At 43.3% G+C, this 18,998-nt stretch overlaps 1 protein-coding gene across 2 annotated transcripts in view; it reads left to right on the top strand.

The window, feature by feature from the left end:
- CACNA1A (calcium voltage-gated channel subunit alpha1 A) overlaps window positions 1-18,998 on the top strand; it is a 253,987-nt gene that overhangs the window by 118,635 nt on the left and 116,354 nt on the right. Inside the window, exons 9-14 of one of the 2 annotated variants that reach the window (XM_083595029.1) lie at window positions 9,547-9,650; window positions 10,664-10,779; window positions 12,652-12,708; window positions 15,003-15,092; window positions 16,038-16,247; window positions 17,785-17,897. In XM_083595029.1, the coding sequence (XP_083451155.1) occupies window positions 9,547-9,650; window positions 10,664-10,779; window positions 12,652-12,708; window positions 15,003-15,092; window positions 16,038-16,247; window positions 17,785-17,897 (690 nt within the window). Of the gene's footprint in view, window positions 1-9,546; window positions 9,651-10,663; window positions 10,780-12,651; window positions 12,709-14,996; window positions 15,093-16,037; window positions 16,248-17,784; window positions 17,898-18,998 lie in introns of both variants that reach the window. The other variant, XM_083595030.1, reaches the window with a different exon arrangement.

The following is an 18,998-nucleotide window of genomic DNA, read 5'->3' as shown; positions in this document are numbered from 1 at the left end:
ATTGGGGTGAATTAATTCGAAACTGGCAGTCTCAGCCAGCAATAAAAAAATCACTTTAAGAATCAAAACAGCACAGTCTACAGGGGCCTGAAAGAGGAAGATGCATGTTAGGGAAATGAGAAGCGAAAAAGAGAGAGCACTTTCAAATTATAGATTGGCATGACCTTTCTCAGCAGCTTTGATTTGATAGAGATCTTTGAAAAAGCCAAGCAGTGGAGAAGATCCACGATATATGCTTAAGTCCGCTGGAGCTGTCTGTTCTGCAAGAATCTGTTGCTGCACTCACTTCTGATTTCTGGAGAAGTCTTTTCACAATGAGCTGGATTACGCTGATTAATCATCTGTGCTTGTGTGGCATGTGGATCATTTAGCCTTGATGATTTCCTGGATCAGTCTATCCCCACAATTTAGTTTGAGTGTTATTATTTAGATTTTCACATCGCTTTAGCCTAAAAATAAAATTAAAAAGGCAGAGAAGCAGGGTACAAAATTGTCCCTATCCCATTCTTTACAATAAACACGATAGATAAAGTAATTACAAGCTACTCTCAACATGCTGGGGTTATGTTCTGGGGATAGTACTTAAAGCCAAAATCACATATAGTCCAAAACACATTGGGTTCAAAGATTTTTGCCCCTTGCTGCCTGCCCCCTTTCCGACCCCTTTTTAATTAAATTTGCCAAGCATGTAAAGTTGAATGCACACAGATTAAATGTGCTTAAGTTGCGAGTCACCTGTGCTAAATATTTTTAATTCTGCATAACAAGATTTTATGATCCTGCAGTTAATGCAGCACATGCACAAACACTGCCAGTATTCCTGTGCTAACTGCAAGTCTGGCACTAACTTTATTTGCTTTTAGGCAGCAGTTAAAAACTCATCCCTTTGTCCAAGCTTTTGGCAGGGAGAGGTTTTGGGGAGATGCAGCCAATACTAGTTGTCTTGTTGCAAGTAGTCATTCAAAATTTGAGTTTTATTTATGTGACAGGTGACGGTTATTTATAACATATTTTGATTATATTATGTGACCCACCCTTGGATCTCCTTGTGATGAAGAAAAATGCAGTACAAATTTATTAAATAAATAAGCCCAACGCTGCTTCAGGTGTTTAGGCTGCATTTCTTCATTTCACTTTTTAATTTGTATACTCCCTTTCTGTATTGCTATACACAAGCCACTTTGCAATCTGAAGAAACAACAAAATACACAACAAAGATCACACATCCTTATAACAGTCTAATTCAATACAAGTAAGTCATTTAAAAAATGACTTAAAATAAAAACTTATAAAAAAATTAAGTAATACAGTGGTACCTCGGAAGTTGAACTGAATCCGTTCTGGAAATCCGTTCGACTTCCAAAACGTTTGGAAACCAATGTGCTGTTTCCAGATGGCTGCAGGAAGCTCCTGCAGCCAATTGGAAGCAGCGGAAGTTGCGTTGGATGTTCGAGTTCCAAAGAACGTTCGCAAACCGGAACACTCACCTCCAGATTTGCGGCATTCGGGAGCCGAAACGTTTGACTCGCAAGGCGCTCGGGATCCAAGGTATGACTCTCCACTTAGAATATATTATACAATAAACTCTCGAAATATCAGTAAATAATAATTCAACAGAAATTAACTGTCAACCATTACGATAAATCATTCCTAAACTATAATCAATAAAAACAACAGCAAAGACACAATGCATAAATTACCACAGTACATAAAAGGCCATGTAAAAAGATTGAACTGAGCACAAAGTCACATAAATTATAAAATCACAAAATGCCCTAACATAACTGGTGCAGTAGGTTTGGTGAGTTTCCAAGGGAGTGGGGAAGGATATCCCTCCCCTCACAGTTCTTTCTCCAGCCTCTTCCCCCTTCTCCTCCAGCTGCATGTTTACCTGAGAGTAAGCCCCATTGAGCAGAGCTGGAGTTTTCAACAGAAGTGAGTTCTACAGTTATGCACCATCTAGTGGAATGCCTTCTTGTGGATCGAGGGCCCGACCCCCGCTAAGTGAAATAAATACACAAGGACACGTGATATAAGGTTAATGGGCAAGGAAAGGCCACAACTTTATTGAGGGACGACGACGAATGAGGAGGAGGCGGAGCTGGTGCCACAGCATTAAGCTGCTACACAGGCCCCCCGGAGGCACCTGGTTGGCTGCCTCCGGTGGGCGTGGGCACCAGCCAGGTAAGGAGGGGAGGGGGCTAAGGCCCCCTACCAGGGGCGGAGCTCGGTCTCCCGCCCACAACCACTCCCCTCTCTTCCAGGGAGGAGAGTCTTCATCATACTGACCTGGTAGATCCTATGGCCCAGATTCAGCTAACCCAGTACATTAAGTGGAAGCCAACATCAGGGCTTTCCTCATCTCTTCTCAACACACAACTCTCCCAAATCCTTTCTGAAGAGTAAGGTGAACCCTCAGAACAGCACATAAGGGGAGGAGAGGAGGATTGTTTTGTCTGGCAAGCGGGAATGCTTGTGCTGATATAACAATCAGAAGAGCAAAGAAATGATTTGGGGGAGATGGGGGGGCTTCTGCTTTTTTTAGTCTCTGGGGTGGAGATGGTGAGGCTCTGTTTAAATTGCATATTTAAAGAAGAAACATCCACTTCAATGGCTTTCTGCTACAGTACTTTCCCTCCATGTTCTCAGATCACTTTCCTGTGCCCACCTTGTCCTCTTTTCTCTGTGTCCTGTGCGTTTCTGAAGGTGCCCTGGATAACTAACCAGCACATCTTTTCATTCCTAGCCTCTTGGGAAAGGAAACTAGTTTCTTTCTACCCAAATTGGTTTCATTACTCTCCTGTGCCTTCCCACCCCCAACCCCCATGTAGGTCTCCTATAAGCTTTTTGAAAGTGGTTGTGTTCCTTCTCCCTGTAGGCTCTCTAAAAATGTAACATGGCTGGAGTTTATGCATATGACTTGTTTCCAAGAAAGAATAGGGCATCAGTGATTCTCTTTCTTTCCTAGTTCCAGTTCACACAACCACAGAATCATAGAATTGTAGAGTTGGAAGGGACCATGAGGGTCATCTAGTCCAACCCCCTGCAATGCCGGAATCTTTTGCCCAACATGGGACTCAAACCCACAACCCTGAAATTAAGAGTCTCGTGGTCTGTGGACTAAGCTATTTACTTGATGAATGCAGCATCAGGTTATTTATTTAATTTTTTATTTGGTGTGTTTATTACCCACCCGAAGCTACCATATACCACAATAAAAGAGTAGAATACAGTATAGAGATAATCAACAGTTAAAACAGCAATCAACATATAATTGATTATGGCCCCTTTGATGACTTATTCCAAGGATGGGCAACCTGCAGCCCTCTAGATCGGAGCTTTCCAAACTGCGTGTCGTAACATGTTAGTGTGTAGGTGTCTCATGCAAATGCTCCCCACGCTCCTCCCGGGGCTGGAAAGGGGTGAATTAACCTCCAGTTTGCTAGTAAAACTGAATTACTGTGTCACGAAATGATGCATGTCTAAAAAGTGTGTCACCAGCATGAAAAGTTTGGAAAGCTCTGCTCTAGATGTTGATGAACTACAGCTTCTATCATTCTTGACCGTTATCTATGCTGACTGGGACTGATGGGAGTTGGGAATCTAACAACACCAGGACAGCCATGGCTCAGACCCCCTGACTTTCTCTGTCTTTCCCAAACCCATTGTCAGATGGAACCAATCTGTACATGGGGTCAGCTCATATACACATTGAGCAATCATGGGAAAGGAAAGAAATTAGGTAGGAAGAAGGCCTTAGAATAAATGGTGACATTCTACTGCCAAAGGAGAACTCATTGGAACACTTGTATTATACTAGCAAACAGTATCTTAATATTTTGGGAAATGAAGTGAAGAGAAAATATAGTAGAGGGCATCTTCTCTCAGGGAGATAATTCATTGGGCCCTGTGGCTATTGATGAGCTGGACTCCCTCAATCCACTTGGACTGTGCCAATGGACTATGTGCCTTTACAACAGACCTGTCTGCCTATTTGTGGCACCTTGGGGCATTCTACACACCCATTGTTTGCGTCCCTTTCCCACATCTATATGGGAACATCTAACACTTGCTGAAGCCAGGGGGTGAGATAATGCCTGCATCTTTGCAACTGCATAATGGCACCAGCTTTTGTAGCCTGTAGCAGCCATTCATGCTACATGGGTCACCTATTCTGTCTGACATGCCTTCTCAGCATATGAATTTCTGGGAGAGTGAATTATTTCTGTGCTACAGAACTCAGTGAACAGTAGATTGGGGGTGGGATGCAGGGACTGACGACAGGAACAGAGCAAAATTAGAGATGGAAGAAGGGCATAGGGAGGATTGAGAAATGGAAGTGCAGAGAGATCTGTGGAGAGGTAAACAGAAAAACATGGGGTGGGCAGACCAACCTGTGGTTGTGGAAAAAGAAGAGAGAACACTATGGGATGAAAAAGCAGGGTATCATGTTTTGTCGAGAGACCTATGGCGTGACCTATGGAGTGAGGAAAGGGGAATGGTGGTGAGGTGGAAGTGTGGAGTGATTTGTGGGTAGGAAACTGAAAAAGAAGGGGTAACTGAGAGATGGAGAAACGAAGAAGAGAACATGTGCATTGCTATGGGGTGCAAAGAGAAAGTGCTGTGGAGTGGAATGACCGCTCCCCGCTTAAAACGGGGGGCGCCCTTTGCGTGGACGCGTGCAGCCCCTAGATCTGGAGCGGCTCCAACAGCATAGGCTTGGCTTTGCCTTCCCTCAGGTGGGATACCTGGAGGTCTCCGCCTACCTCAGTCAGTTGTCCAATCCCACCTGGGGGAAGCGTTGCCAAGGAGACCAGGCCAGGTAGGGGAGGGATTACCTGCCCACACAATAGAGGGAGGATCTTACCTGGCGGTATCAGGCCTTGGGCGGAATCCTTTTGTCCATCTTCCTCTTTGCGGCGGCGATACCAGGGTTCCCCGTTAAAGGGGTTTTCTGAAGGGAGGCTTTGACCGTACGCCGAAAGGTCGTCATTGCTCTCCCCTGCGGTGGCGGCGTTACGGGGGCGGCTATCTCTGCTTGAACATATGTTCTCCAGAGCCGGCCCATCCCCCCCACACACACTGGATAACCCTGATGCTCCCTAGGTCCCCGGCTGGGGACTGGGGAAGGAGAACGCCCAATGCCTGAGCCAAGGTCTACCCACATTTGAAATTTAATAAAGTTGTGGCCAATTTAATCCCATAGCACGTTGTCTTGAGTCGTTATTCCACATGACGGGGGGACCGCGCGGGATCTGGGGACTCCGCCTGTCCACGCAAAGAGAGAGAAATAGATGCCCATAGTAGTGTTAAGAGAGAAGATATTGTTGTGGGTTTCTGAGAAAAAGGGAGGTTTGACGTGAGAATAGAAAACCCTACATAAAAATGGTGGCAAAATGTGTTTTTTGTGGTTATTATAGTGAAACAGTTTGTAAGTAAAAGTTAGTAAAAAATACAACAATGGTCCTTAGGGTGATTTCACTTGTGTCCTGCTGAACAGCTGCATGCTGCTTATTCTGATGAAAGTGTTCTTGGGCAGTAGAAACACGATTTCCACTTTTTTGTTGAAGGCAAAACTTCACATTTGTCCCAAGCAGTACTTCTGTTGCTGGGATACTGTATTATTTTCCTGGTGTTTGGGGGATGTTAGATTTTTATTACCAGCAAGGGTTGTATCATTGCAAATTGGATCGCCTTTTAGAATGTGGCTTCATGAACCTCAAAAGCATCCATTGGAAACCTCAGTATTTTCCCCAAGGGGCAAATAGCACCTTTGAGGGGTAATTTAAATCAAGAAAACAGTACAGGGGAGAAAGAGTCATCATCCTGCCCTGCACCTTCAGTCCTGATTAGATCCCCTTCCCAGCTGCTATGAACTTAAAAAACGAAGCACAGGCAACCCTGATCATGGAGTTCCTACAATATGCAGTTAGGGTACACATATCTTAATTGTCTGGATAAGTCTACAGAGTTCTTGCACAATGAATCAATAGAGCTATCATTGATGTAGAACCAAGTTGAACCCAATGAGTTTGCCTTCTCCAGAAACTCAAAATAAATGTGAATAATTGTCGCCTATGTGCTGTACGGGTTGCACAAAATAAATGTTAGGCAGAGACAATGGTTTGTTTGTTGCATTTATCTACCACCTTTCTGTGAAGGGGATTTACAATTTTAAAATAGTAAAACAAATAAATGATATAAAATGTAGAAGGAGGAATTCTACAGTGCTCTACGGCAAGCATTTTGGTCCTGGGCTTCCTTAGACAAATTTAATGCATTTGAATTAATACATGAATCTGTGCAGAGGCTCCTCTACTAAATTTAAATCCTCTGGGAAGTACTTCACCCCAAACCACAGGTTGATTACTAACAGAGGAGCTGTCTACAGAAATACCCCGATAGATAACCCCCTAAACCAGCTTTTTCCAACCTTGGGCTATTCAGATGTTTTAGATTATAACTCATATCATACCTTTTAAATAGCCATGCTAGCTGGGGCTCCAAAACTCCTGGAGGGCACCAGGTTGAGGACATCTGCCCTAAACTTGCTCTGTAACCTGATACTATCATATGCATCAACGAGTTATTCTTTCATCCCAGGACAAGTTGTCATGTAAAAAATAGCTGGGTAGATTATGGCAGATGTGAAGTTCACAGTTTCACTTTTTAAAAAAAGAAAGCAGAGGCCTATGAATGATGCAAGATAATCAGCAACAAGAGGGTATGAATAACCTCAAAATAGCAACCCTTGAGATAACAACCTTTAGTTCTTGACCATGCAAATAAGCCCAGGATGTGAACTGAGTTTTCACTGTGCGCATGAGCCACATGATTTCTTGACGTCTCGGTCCTACTCCTTACCCACCCACCCATTTGCAGTTATGAGGATAATAGTGAGCTTTCTTTCACATCCCCCCCCCCCCATCCACCCCAGATAACGAAGATAAGAAATATACTGTGCTTGGGATTCTCAGAAGCCCTAAATAAATGCTAAATCTTACTATTTTTAACACCGTTCACCTCAGAGAGCTCCAGTGTAAGTGATGAGGTAGAAACTGTGTGAGGTTTAGATTGTTCTTGCACCTGTCGTGAGTCAACAATTGTGTCAGATATTTGTGTGGGAAGAATATGGTTAGACATAGAAGCCTCTCAAGTGACTGTGGAGTCCTTTATGTGCTAAGTCACCTGGCTGTTCAGTGCACTCTTGAAGGCTGGGGTTCACCAGCTGCCACAGTTGCACAATATCTTTTTGTTCCTCAACCTATAGTTAGAAGGGAGAAATGGGGACAAGGAGTTGTTAGTGGCTCACATATATGCAATCCATACAAAGCTCCTACTTCTAGTGCCCTACAGCCACTGCCGAGTAGCCAGGCTTCACAAAAGGGTCCGTTCCATTAGCACATTCCTTGGGGCAAACCTGTGACCCGTTGCTAATGTTGGCTTTCAAGGTACAGAGGAGAGGCAAGCTACTTTCTGTTGGAGAACTATCTGCATACAAGCAAAGCATGGCTGGAATTCTATTGCAGGAGGCATTTCATAGCAGGGCATGGAGCAAGGACCAAATAGTTTCTGTTGATGGTGTCAGTAAGACAGAGAAGGATCAAAGACCATTTCTGTACTTGCCTTAACAGATGAAAGAAGAGTCCTGGTTCTGGAAGTTGTCTTGTTTAGGAACTAGGACAAAAAACCTCAGAAAGCCATGACTTCCAGGTTCTGGTTACAGTTGTTACAGGGAAGAACTTTCTAGCACAGATCTTAACTTAAAGTACATGTTTTATGGGCTACCAGTTCAGTTGAGTTGTAAAAGTGGGTTGTTCACCTTTGCAAGAAGTTCACCAGTTTCCTGTTTCCATTATCTTTGCTGCTGCAGTCTTTTACATACTCATGAAATGTAACAACCCAATGGTCTAATGTAGAGCTTTCCCAAGTTGGGTCTCCAGCTGTTGTTAGACTACAACTCCCATCATCCCTGACCACTGGCCCTGGTAGCTAGGGAAATGGGAGCTGTAGACCCAACAGCTGTAGACCCAACTTTGGGAAACCCTGTTCTAATGGAAACTGAGCAACGGGCCTAGAAACAATATATCTTGAGCCTTTCCCCTTGACATACAAATTGTCTCATACAGAATCAGACCATTGGTCCAACTAGTCTCTACTGCCTACTCTGAAGGCCAAACTAGATGTGTACTTAATACATGTAGCTTATTTTGTTTTCTTAAGTAAGGACAAGGGCAAGGGAGACCCAATTCTTACTGTAAAGGCAGTTCATGAGAAATGAAGTCATATCTGCACCCCACTACTGGGATTGGAATGGAGATCATTGCCTTTCCCTCCCCCAAATATATTGTATCTTAAAGGACTAGAGAAAAGTCCATTTGCACCAATGATCCCCCCCGCCCGCACCCTGCACACACACCTAAAGCTCCTAGTCCCACAATTAGTGGCAACAGTTATGGCAGGGAATCTTTATTTCAATCTTAGTGAGAAGTGGAGAGATAATCCGCTCCCACCGTGTGTTGTCTTTACAGTGAGAATTGGGTTCCCCTGCTCCTATAATTAGTGAAGAAAAAACAAAATGCATAACAACCTACAATCTATTTAAGTGCCTACTAGTTTGGCTTAGCCAGCCACGCTCCAAAGACTCAAGCATAGTTATATCCTAGCCCAGCTATTGGAGAAGCTTCAAATGGAGATGCCTGGGACCTATCACAGGAAAAGCATATGCTTTGTCATTGAGCTATGAACCCTATCTTCCAACATCAGTGCTGAGGTGTGTGCTGTTTGTGTATGAGGGGCCAGCTTCAATCCTAGCATCTCTAAAGACCTCAACCTGAGACCATTGATTGCTGACAACTCTGCTGTAGGTCAACCACTGGACTACCTCATTTTAAGGCTGCTTCTTGTAACCTATGTCTTATACTCACACGTAAATCCAGGGGGAAGGGACATAGCTCAGTGGAAGAGCATCTGCCATGCATGCAGAAAGCGCCAGGTTAAATCGCCAGGTAAGCCTAGGAAGGACACCTGCGTGAAACCCCCAAGAACTTCTGCCAGTTAGTGTAGACAATACTGACCTTGATGGATCAAAGGTCTGACTCAGTGGCCTGGTTCTCATGTTACACTATGTCAAACTCTGGCTTAATGTGTACATGTGAGTGCACAGGTACTCAGGGAGGAGAGTGGCCATTTAGCTCATCTGCAAAGATACAGGTTTATTGAATAACAACCTCACTATCGACTCTTTCTATTGGTAGTTAGAGTGACAGTTGCAGTCGTTGTGAATGAGCCAGATTTCCTTGTGATCACATCTGAGGGATTCCTGTACCTAAGAATTCAGGAGGTATCAAGGTGGATTGTTCTTACACCACATACTTGGTTCAGCTTGCCCATTCCTGTGTTGTTGGGCTAACTTATTATGAGGCTACCTTCCAAGCATTGATTTAGGAGCCTTGCTTTAAGGCCTATTCTGAATGTTTTCCATGCAAAATGTGTTCCTTTATGTTACCATCCTATAACTTCACCCTCTCCTTCTTCCTCCTGCAGAGTAATGATGCCTCAGGGAGCGCTTGGAACTGGCTATACTTCATCCCCCTCATCATCATTGGATCCTTTTTTATGCTCAACCTTGTGCTGGGGGTGCTTTCTGGGTAAGTATGTAGTACACCTGTCCTAGACAGAGCTTGGAATTGCCTTTCTCAGCCCTGCAAATGAAATGAAGTTTAACAACAACTGAACACCATGACAGGGTTCATTTCTACCTTTGATCTTCAAACACTCACTTTGTAGCTCTGTGTCTTGATTTTGTTTCTCTTCTGTGTCATTCTTTACAGAGAATAAGGCTATCAGTGGCTAGTAGTCATAATGACATTTAGCTCATCTGCAAAGATACAGGTTTATTGAATAACAACCTCACTATCGACTTCCAGTAACAAAGGGAATATGTCTCTGAATACCAGTTGCTGAGGATCACAAACAAGAGAGTGCTGTTGCACAAACATCTTGCTTGTGGACTTACCAGAGGCGTTGTTGTTGTTGTTGTTATAATTGTACCCTGCCCATCTGACAGGGTTGCCCAAGTCACTCTGGTTGGCTTCCAACAGATATAAAACATAATAAAACATCAAACATTAAAAGCTTCCCTATACAGAACAGCCTTCAGGTGTCTTCTAAAAATTGCATAGTTATTTATCTCCTTGACATCTGATGGGATGGCATTCCACAAGGTAGGTGCCACTACCGAGAAGGCCATCTGCCTGTTTCCCTGTAACTTCACTTCTTGCAGTGAGGGAACCGCCAGAAGGCCCTTTGAGCTGGATCTCAGTCTCTGAGCTGTACAATGTGGAATGGAGATATTTCTTCAGGTATGCATCTGATTGGCCACTGTGGGAAAAGAAGTCTAGACCAGTGTTTCCCAACCTTGGGCCTCCAGCTGTTTTTGGACTACAATTCCCATCATCCCTGGCCACTGGTTTTGCTAGTTAGGGATGATGGGAGTTGTAGTTCAAAAACAGCTGGAGGCCCAAGGTTGGGAAACACTGGTCTAGACTACATAGGCCTTTGGTCTGATCCAGAAGGGTTCTTCTTATCTCTTCTTATTCCTCTTGTGATTCAGCCAGAGTCATGGAGAACCTCTAGCAATCTGTCCCATTCTTACCTACAGGGAGTTTGCCAAAGAAAGGGAGCGGGTGGAGAACCGGCGAGCATTTCTGAAGCTGAGAAGACAGCAGCAGATTGAACGGGAGCTCAATGGCTATATGGAGTGGATCTCCAAAGCAGGCAAGTACCGCTCCATGCCTCTTCTGGTATTTGCTGTACTTCCTGGCTTTTCTCTTGGAAGCCGACTTAAAGATTTTATCCTCTGGTTTGAGTGTGACAGCCAGGTTATTCTTCTTCTCCACATTGCTACCTTTATGACCAACAAAATCTACACTACAAGTTCAGCTCAAGTATTTTGGAATTGCTGATTTCTCAGCTTTGCCTTATGGGAAACTCCCACAATCTTGCCTGTCTCTGTAGTAGAGACTGACTGGTGTGTTAAGCCAGGCTCTGAGCTGGTGTACATGTGAACATGAAGTTTATCAAAAAGTGCTTCAGACCTACCATAAAAAACAAGTGGGGGAGAGATTTTGTGTTAATAGTTGCTATTCACTTATTTCACTGAATGAGGCTTTTGTTAGATAAAATTGTGATTTTGTCCAATACATGAAAAGTTTTAAGAAACATCTCAGTTTTGTAGTTTTGCTTTTGGGATCTTAGAGGATGAACTTGAAGAGTTGTTTGTTGAAGTTTTGTTCTGAGAAAAATATATTTGACTCTTTCAGCTGAATATTTCAATTTCAGTAAATTAATAAAATCAGTTTAACTTGCTGCTTGTTGCTTATAATGATTACTTATTGCTTATAATGATTACTTACTGTTTATAATATTATGTACTAGTTATAAGGGTAAAACAGAAATAAATTCAGTATAAATATTTTGACTTGGAAGTATCTGGTTCAGAAAGCCTCTGAAAACAGAAGCCAATTTTTATGTATCTTTTAATCACTGCTGTAATTGTGGATGAATCAGAGGACTTCATGAACCCTAATAAGGGCCAGACTATTTGTGATGTGATTGTCCATGATCTGGATCTTCTCTTTTTAATGTGTTTGTTTTTTACTTGTCTGGAGCTGCTAATTCAATCAGGGGAAAAGCACTTGAAGAAGGGAGTGTTTAACCCTTTCCTCACACACCCTTCCCCAAACTAAATGCTTTCCCTGTGCTGTTCTTGGCTTCCAAAGTTTGGGGAGACATGCTTAGTATCTGTACCTGTGTTTCTGTACACCTCTGTGTAGCTAATAGCTGCACTAGAGTTGAAGATGCTATTTAAATAATGGAAATGGTGTGGGAGAAAAGGGTTGAAAACTACCTATCCAACAGTACTTCGCCAATCAAATTCATAGCCCCACATTGTTACCCTGATCACTGATCTCCTTATTTGTATCTAGTGGGACCTGCATATAATGCACTGAGCTGAGCTTCTACTTTGTGAGTCTAGTGACAGAATCAACGACCAAGGTGCATGTCACACTAGGATGGGTGCTGATGGGCACTGAATGTGGACAGCAAATGACATGTCTTCCTAGGATTTTGTTTGGGTCAGGGGTGCACAGTTATCCATATACAACTTGCAGCAGAATTCTTGTCTCTGCATAGCAGATGTAAGAAATCTCAGGTTGTGTGCACTGTTCACAGCACAGCACAGATGGAGAAGTGATGTCAATGTATGTAACCCCTTGCCATTTGCCTTGCACTGACCAGCGCAACGTGTGGGTGGTCACCCCTTAGTTTCATGAGTGGTATTAAAAATATATAACAATATGTGGATAATAGGGAGACGTTTTGAGAATTCCTGTGATACATATTTGGGTGTATGTAAAAACATCCCCAAGGCCAAATAAGAAAGCTGCCCTTCCTTTCACAGGTTCCTGCCCAAGTTAGTTTGTTCACTTGGCTTCCCTTTTCATTGCATGAGAGGTGGGTTTCTTAGGGCAACTGTCTGCCCAAACATGTTCTGGAGCTACCCATCTCTTTTTTGATGCATTTGCCTCACTTGCCTCCTGCAAAGCTTAATGCTGCCCATAGTTTAATTTCGCACATTTGTCTTAGAAGAAGTGATCCTGGCTGAAGATGATATAGAAGGAGAGCCTCGTCACCCCTTTGATGGTAAGCCACCGTCTTCTACAGACTATTTTATGCGGGAGCAGGAGGGAAGCAGCAAGCTACCAGTCACATTGGGATGTGGGCTTTGATTATGGACTGTATAAGGATTGCTACATTCAAGCAATGGAAATACAGCAACTGTGGTTAACTGGGCCATGAGCCTGAAAACAATAGCTGAAAATCATACAAAAATTATGGCTTATCCCAACAGGTGGTATCATTGTAGAAAGGTCTTCTTCCCTAGTAGAGGGACCTGTTTTTTCTGCTGGTGTGGTAAAGTGGATAGACTAAAGGGCTTGGAGACCTAGGTCCATACTTTAGAGCAGTCATGAAATTAGGGTCAAATGTTACTTGCAAGTGTGTGTTTGTAAATCTTTGTGACTGCTTTATTTATGGGAAAGCAGGTTCAAGAAGGAGCAATTACAGGTGGGAAAGTGCGGATAAAAGTTAATTCTCTCCTTACTTGCTATTTTCCCACTCCAGATGCTTGTTTACCCTTGTATATCTGTAACCCTTCAGGATGTAAAGTTCCTTAAGAGTATAGTTGCGGGTGATTTGGAGGGGGAAATTGTGCGTAAAAATGGTTTAAACTTCCTCTCCTTGCTTTTACCTCTCTGAATTACTGCCTCTCAAATATGCTTTTCCACAAACAAAGGACTGTCAGGGTTTTTAAAAAGGATGTTAACACGTAGCATCTAGGTTGGTCCTTGAAATTTTGCTGGTGTCCACAAAGCCTCTGAGATCTCACCTGCTCTCGCTCCATATCTCCTTCACCATGAGGTGGAGAGAGTGGTTACCTTTCCCATCCTTGAGAAGAACATATAGCTGAAGGGGGGAGCAGGAAGGCTAGTGTTCTTTCCCCCTTTCTTTTTCAGTTTGAAGTGCTTGTTCAAGGTTCAGTTCAGAGCCTGATTGCTGAACAGAAAGCAGATTAACCCAAAATGTAGAGGGAGAGGGTAGGAGGGAAAGGGGAACAAATTAGAAGACTGGGGAGAGGAAAATCGAGTTGCTAGACAGGGAGGGGAGAAGAGAGAGAATTGGGTGCCAGAGAGAGAGAGAAGGCATGTGTGCTCGCTTATGAGTGCACACACACACTGGATCCAATAAAACAGGTCTTCCTGAAACTGCATGCTTTCCTCATAGGTTCCCCTCCTTAAAGCCACTATCAAGTCACAGATCATGTCTGCTTCATTGGCTGAACCATAAAAATAATGGATACAGTTCTTTCCAGCTGTGTCATGACACTAAGATACCTGGATCCAATACATTAAATGTTATGGACAAGCATATTTTTAAATGTATGTATATATTTCATAAAATTTGTACATCACTTGATTGTAATTCCCTCAAAACTGCCATCAAATCATAGGCCACACCTGTGTCCAAAAATGTGTTCTGTGATTTGTTAGTAGTCTTGGTGTCATCCTATGTAAAAATCACGAGGGTCCATGAGGATCTGTGCACTGGATCAGTGTTTCTGTGGTGCTGGTAAGCACCAGAAAAGTGATTTATACTGTGCAGACCACCAATCTAAGCTTTAGTTTGATGATGGGTTATTTGGGGACCCCATGTAAAATCATACAATTTCAGGAAGGTCTGTTTTAATTCTAATGGATCTGACTTTTTTCCAGATCTCATGGAAAAGTAAAGTCTGCCTACATGCACACATCTGGGGATGGAGATTTACCAAGAGAGGGAGGTGGGAAAGAAAGAACCAGAGGGGTTGGTCCCCACAGCACTCTGTCAAAACTCCAACTGTGTTAACAGGCCCAAAAATGTTGGCAACCTGAGGTAGCCTGTGGTGATCTCTGTGCCCTTTTCACTGCTTAGATCAGGAGTGGGAAACATTTCTCAACCTGTTGGTTGCATTTCTTCACGGGCAGCCGTGTCAGCCAAATGCCAGGGGTAGGCATTTTTATACAGTAGAGTTTATTCCAGCCACATGCAACAGCAGAGGTTTCTATACCTCCTCCCCATTTTTCCATCCTCCAAGCAAGCAAGAGCCATGAAGACATTTTCCAGGTAGGGAAAAGGGCTTGAGGAGGAGGCAAAGCAGGACTGGTGATTGGGGCAGCATGTGGAGATTCCCGAGGGTCAGATAGAGAGGGCTAGAGAGCCATAGGCAGCCTCTGGGCCTGAATATCACCACCCTGGCTTAGGTACTCTATATTAGGTGGTTTATAAATTCTTAAAACAAAATAAGTAAAAATAAATAAATATCTTTTGATTCTGATGAGTCTAATCAAGGGACCTTGAGGATAATGTCTGTTTTTCTTGCGATGTTCCTATTGTTGGAGCTCTTCGGAGGGCCACAATCAAGAAAAGCAAGACAGATCTGCTGAACCCAGAGGAAGCAGATGACCCGCTGGCTGACATCTCCTCAGTGGGTAGGTCAAATAGGCATGGTGGGGTGGGGTGAGGTGCAAGAGTCACCTACCATTTCAGACTCGGTGCCTACCATTCATCCAGACATACATTTGGGGACCTACTTACTAATTCATTACCATCTATGTGTATGATGCTCATCTTTGTTGCTACTTACCCAAGATCAGGGCATGGCCCGGTAGCAGGTCTTGGTCCACTAGCAGAAGAACAGTGTGAGAGCCATTCCCTAGGAGGAGGCTTAAAATACATAACTAAGTAAATATAAATGTTAGCAGACTGCAACAAATGTGTGTTTGGGCACATGCAAGTGCTGCTGCTCTGTCAGAGACCCGATCACGTTTCTAGTGCTGCTCCTTATAACAAGCAGCAGTTACTGTACCAACTGGCATTCTTAATGGCAAGTCTGCAACCACTAGCACCTTCTGTGGAATCTTGTCAGTCTTTCTATTGCATAGGACAGTGCTTGGAAGGCAGACAGTGAATGACAGGCCACCATATTGCTTCTTGTACACTGTTTACTTCAGAAGTGTGGCTATTGTTGGCGGCAGCATACCAGGCCAGGGAGGCCTTTGCTGTCATGCTTAATAGAAGTTCTTTGGCTATGACCAGCATCAAATATCTTGTGAGCAGCAAAGAAGGCGCACCTGGTGATCCTCTTCAGAACAAATGTAGCCGATGAGGCCACGCTCTGTAAAGATGAGAAGACTTCTTCCTAATAGAGGGCTATAGTTGGTTATGCCTATTGAGGATCAAGATGAGACCTTACTGGCAATGAGATATATTCCACATCTACCTAGTGCAGGGCCAGAGACTTTCCTGTGGTACTTTATGTGCTGTCATTGTCACAGAAAGGATACTGGGTTGGATAGACCACAGGGTTGAGCCAGTTTTGGTAGGTTAAATGCCCTAAGACCTTTCTCTTTCTAATCTTTGTCTCTTCTTGCCAGGTTCACCCTTTGCTCGAGCCAGCATCAAAAGTGCCAAGCTGGAAAACGCTACTTTATTTCACAAAAAGGAGCGGAGGTTGCGTTTCTATATCCGTCGAATTGTCAAAACTCAGGCCTTTTACTGGACAGTCCTCAGTCTGGTAGCTCTCAACACTTTGTGTGTTGCTATAGTACACTACGACCAGCCAGAGTGGCTATCTGACTTCCTCTGTGAGTACCAGAGCCCCTGTACTTTCATTTTACATGGGGAGCCCTCCTGATCCTTGTCTAGTAGGAGTTAGGGAAGCTTGTTCAGTTTTTACTATAATAGGCCCATCCTCCTTTAGCCATGGACATTTATCAGAGGCATAGCCAGTTACAAGACAGTGATAATGGGTTCTGTATGAGGTCCGTGTGATTAAACTCTCTTTTAAAGTTAGCATCTGTATTAACTTCAACTCCTGGATATTGTTGTTTGGTTTTATTTATTTTTATTTATACTCAAATATATTTTAATTCAGAAGGTATCCTTTGATCTCTGCTATGGGAAGGAAATTGCTGTATAATACATCACCATATTATGTCGAACCTCTCTTTTAAATCTGGTTCCACCTTTACCAACAGACTGAAGAAAAGCAATGCTCAGCAGCAATAAAGAGCATTAGTGCGGAAACAACCCATTTTTAGTCTTCTGTTCACAGGATTTTACTTTATTTTAATTTCGGTATGGAGGAGCATTCAGTCATGTGACTCCCACCTGCAGTCTGAAGGAATACAGCCCAGTCCCAAATTTACCAACCTCAATGAGAACTAGGTCATGAAGATGTATGACTTCTGGATTATATTTTTTAATTCTGACAGGAAGGTTGCTGTTTGATCACTATTTTAAGACCATTTATGCCTTCTAGGTTGTGTGTCCCTCCCCTGCCGCCCCAGGAGTCCTTTCCTGTGCTGGGCTGGAAGAGCATCATAATTCTAATGGGGGTCTATTTCTTTATCTCAGCACTTATTGCTACAGCAGATGATAATTGCTGATGTTTCTCAGTTCATGAGAAAGAAATCTAAGCTTCTTGTGATGCAAGGAAATTGTAAACAAAGTCTCCTATGCTATGCATGCTTACTTGGGAGTACGTCTCATTGAGCTCAACAGGACTTACTTTTCAGTAAGCCTGTATAGGATTGTGCTGTAAGGGACCTTTCATGTTCTAGAGCAGGGGTGGTGAACCTTTTTCAGCCTGAAGGCTGCCCACTGCAATCTGGGCGTCCTTCCAAGGGCCACATGCCAATGGTGGGCAGGGCCAGGAAGGAGGGAGTAATAAATGCAATTTTTACCTTTCTACAGTAGGCTAGTTTCCATACACCCTCAAACACCTCTCTGTCTTCTCCATTCAGGTGAGCAAGAGGCATTATCAGAGTTCAAGGATGCATTCCATCCAAGCAAAAACCCCAAGGGCCAGAAAGAGAGGCCAGCTTTGGGCCCTGAGCCTGCAGTTTCCCACCCCTGGTCTATTGTGCTTAGGTTCTCCATAGGATCCTTCTAGGCCTCTAGTAGGTGTTAGCAGTTTTTCAAACAATAACTACTATGTATTTTGGCTTCTTTCATCTAGGGAACACCAAGAGAGGCTGCTTCTGTTTAATAAAGTGGGGGATCATTAAAGGTTGAGTGAGGGGTGGTTCGTGCTGTGGAAACAGATGGGGGGGTCATTTTGTCGTATGGAAGAGCTTGGCTCTGACCCTGTACCTCTCCCTATTTCTCTGTTTGTTTCAGACTATGCAGAATTCATTTTCTTAGGGCTCTTTATGTCCGAAATGTTTATAAAAATGTATGGGCTCGGAACGCGGCCTTACTTTCACTCATCCTTCAACTGCTTCGACTGTGCTGTAAGTCTCTCTGATATGACAGGACTTCTCTTGTTGCCTGCTCTAGTATCAGACTACAACCACTCTCTTAGATCATGCGCTCAGCTACGTAGTTGAAGGCACACTAGCATGCAGATGAGCCAGCTTTCTCATGAACATCTTTGCTCCAGATGTTATTGGGAAGTATCCCATACCCACAAAACATAAACCTGTCCCTGTGGAATGGTCCCAGGTGTAGCCAAGTCCACCATGAAGTACTGTACTACTGACACCATTGTTCTGCTTTTGTTGCCAGTTTTAACATCAGGGTGAATTGTGCGTTATGAACTTTACTTGAATTGCTTTTAGCAATGAAGAACAGTATAGAAGTGCAATAAATAAATAAAAAGATAAAATAGATAGATGATAGATAGATAGATAGATGATAGATAGATATAGATAGATAGATAGATTAGATAGATAGATAGATAGATAGATAGATAGATAGATAGATAACAATCACCTTCTGCTTTGGTTATCTATATGACTGGAGGCTGCATCTTGCATCATGATATACTTACAAACTGGATGTGCTCTCACATTGAAGCCAGGTTTGTCCATTCTCAAAACCTGAGCTTGAATAGCTTGATTACTGTTTGAACCCTGCCAGCCAAGACACCAGGTGTTCAAGAAACAGTAACAAAAAGCAACTTCCTGCTCACAGCCAATATTATGATTAGGTATGTCTGACATATGTTTTGAACTTTTATGCTTAGCCATCCTAAGACTAATTGTGGAGTGAGCAGATGCAATGTGTTATTCTTATATGATAGCTGCAGAAAGCTTTGTGTTTGCTGCATGTTTATGAGCCGGAGTTAGGATTACCAGATATCTAGGATTTTAGCAAGATGATGCATTTTTAAATGCCACAGCTTCATGCTGTTGTTATTTTTCAAATCTTGATATTTGCCCGTCTAGTCCAGTGTTGGCTCTTCTAACTGGCAGCAGCTCTCTAGGGTTTCAGGCATAGGTCTCATCCATCACCAGACAGCCAATCCTTTTGCCTGGAGGTGCCAGAGACTGAGCCTGTGGTCTTCTACACATAAGGCATGTGCTATAGACACTCTCCCTATGCATATGGAG

Source organism: Podarcis filfolensis, assembly GCF_964270895.1.
Source record: "Podarcis filfolensis genome assembly, chromosome: 2".
Lineage (NCBI taxonomy): Eukaryota > Metazoa > Chordata > Lepidosauria > Squamata > Lacertidae > Podarcis > Podarcis filfolensis.
The sequence above is the reverse complement of the archived record's forward strand: the minus strand, read 5'-3'. Positions and strand labels throughout refer to the sequence as shown.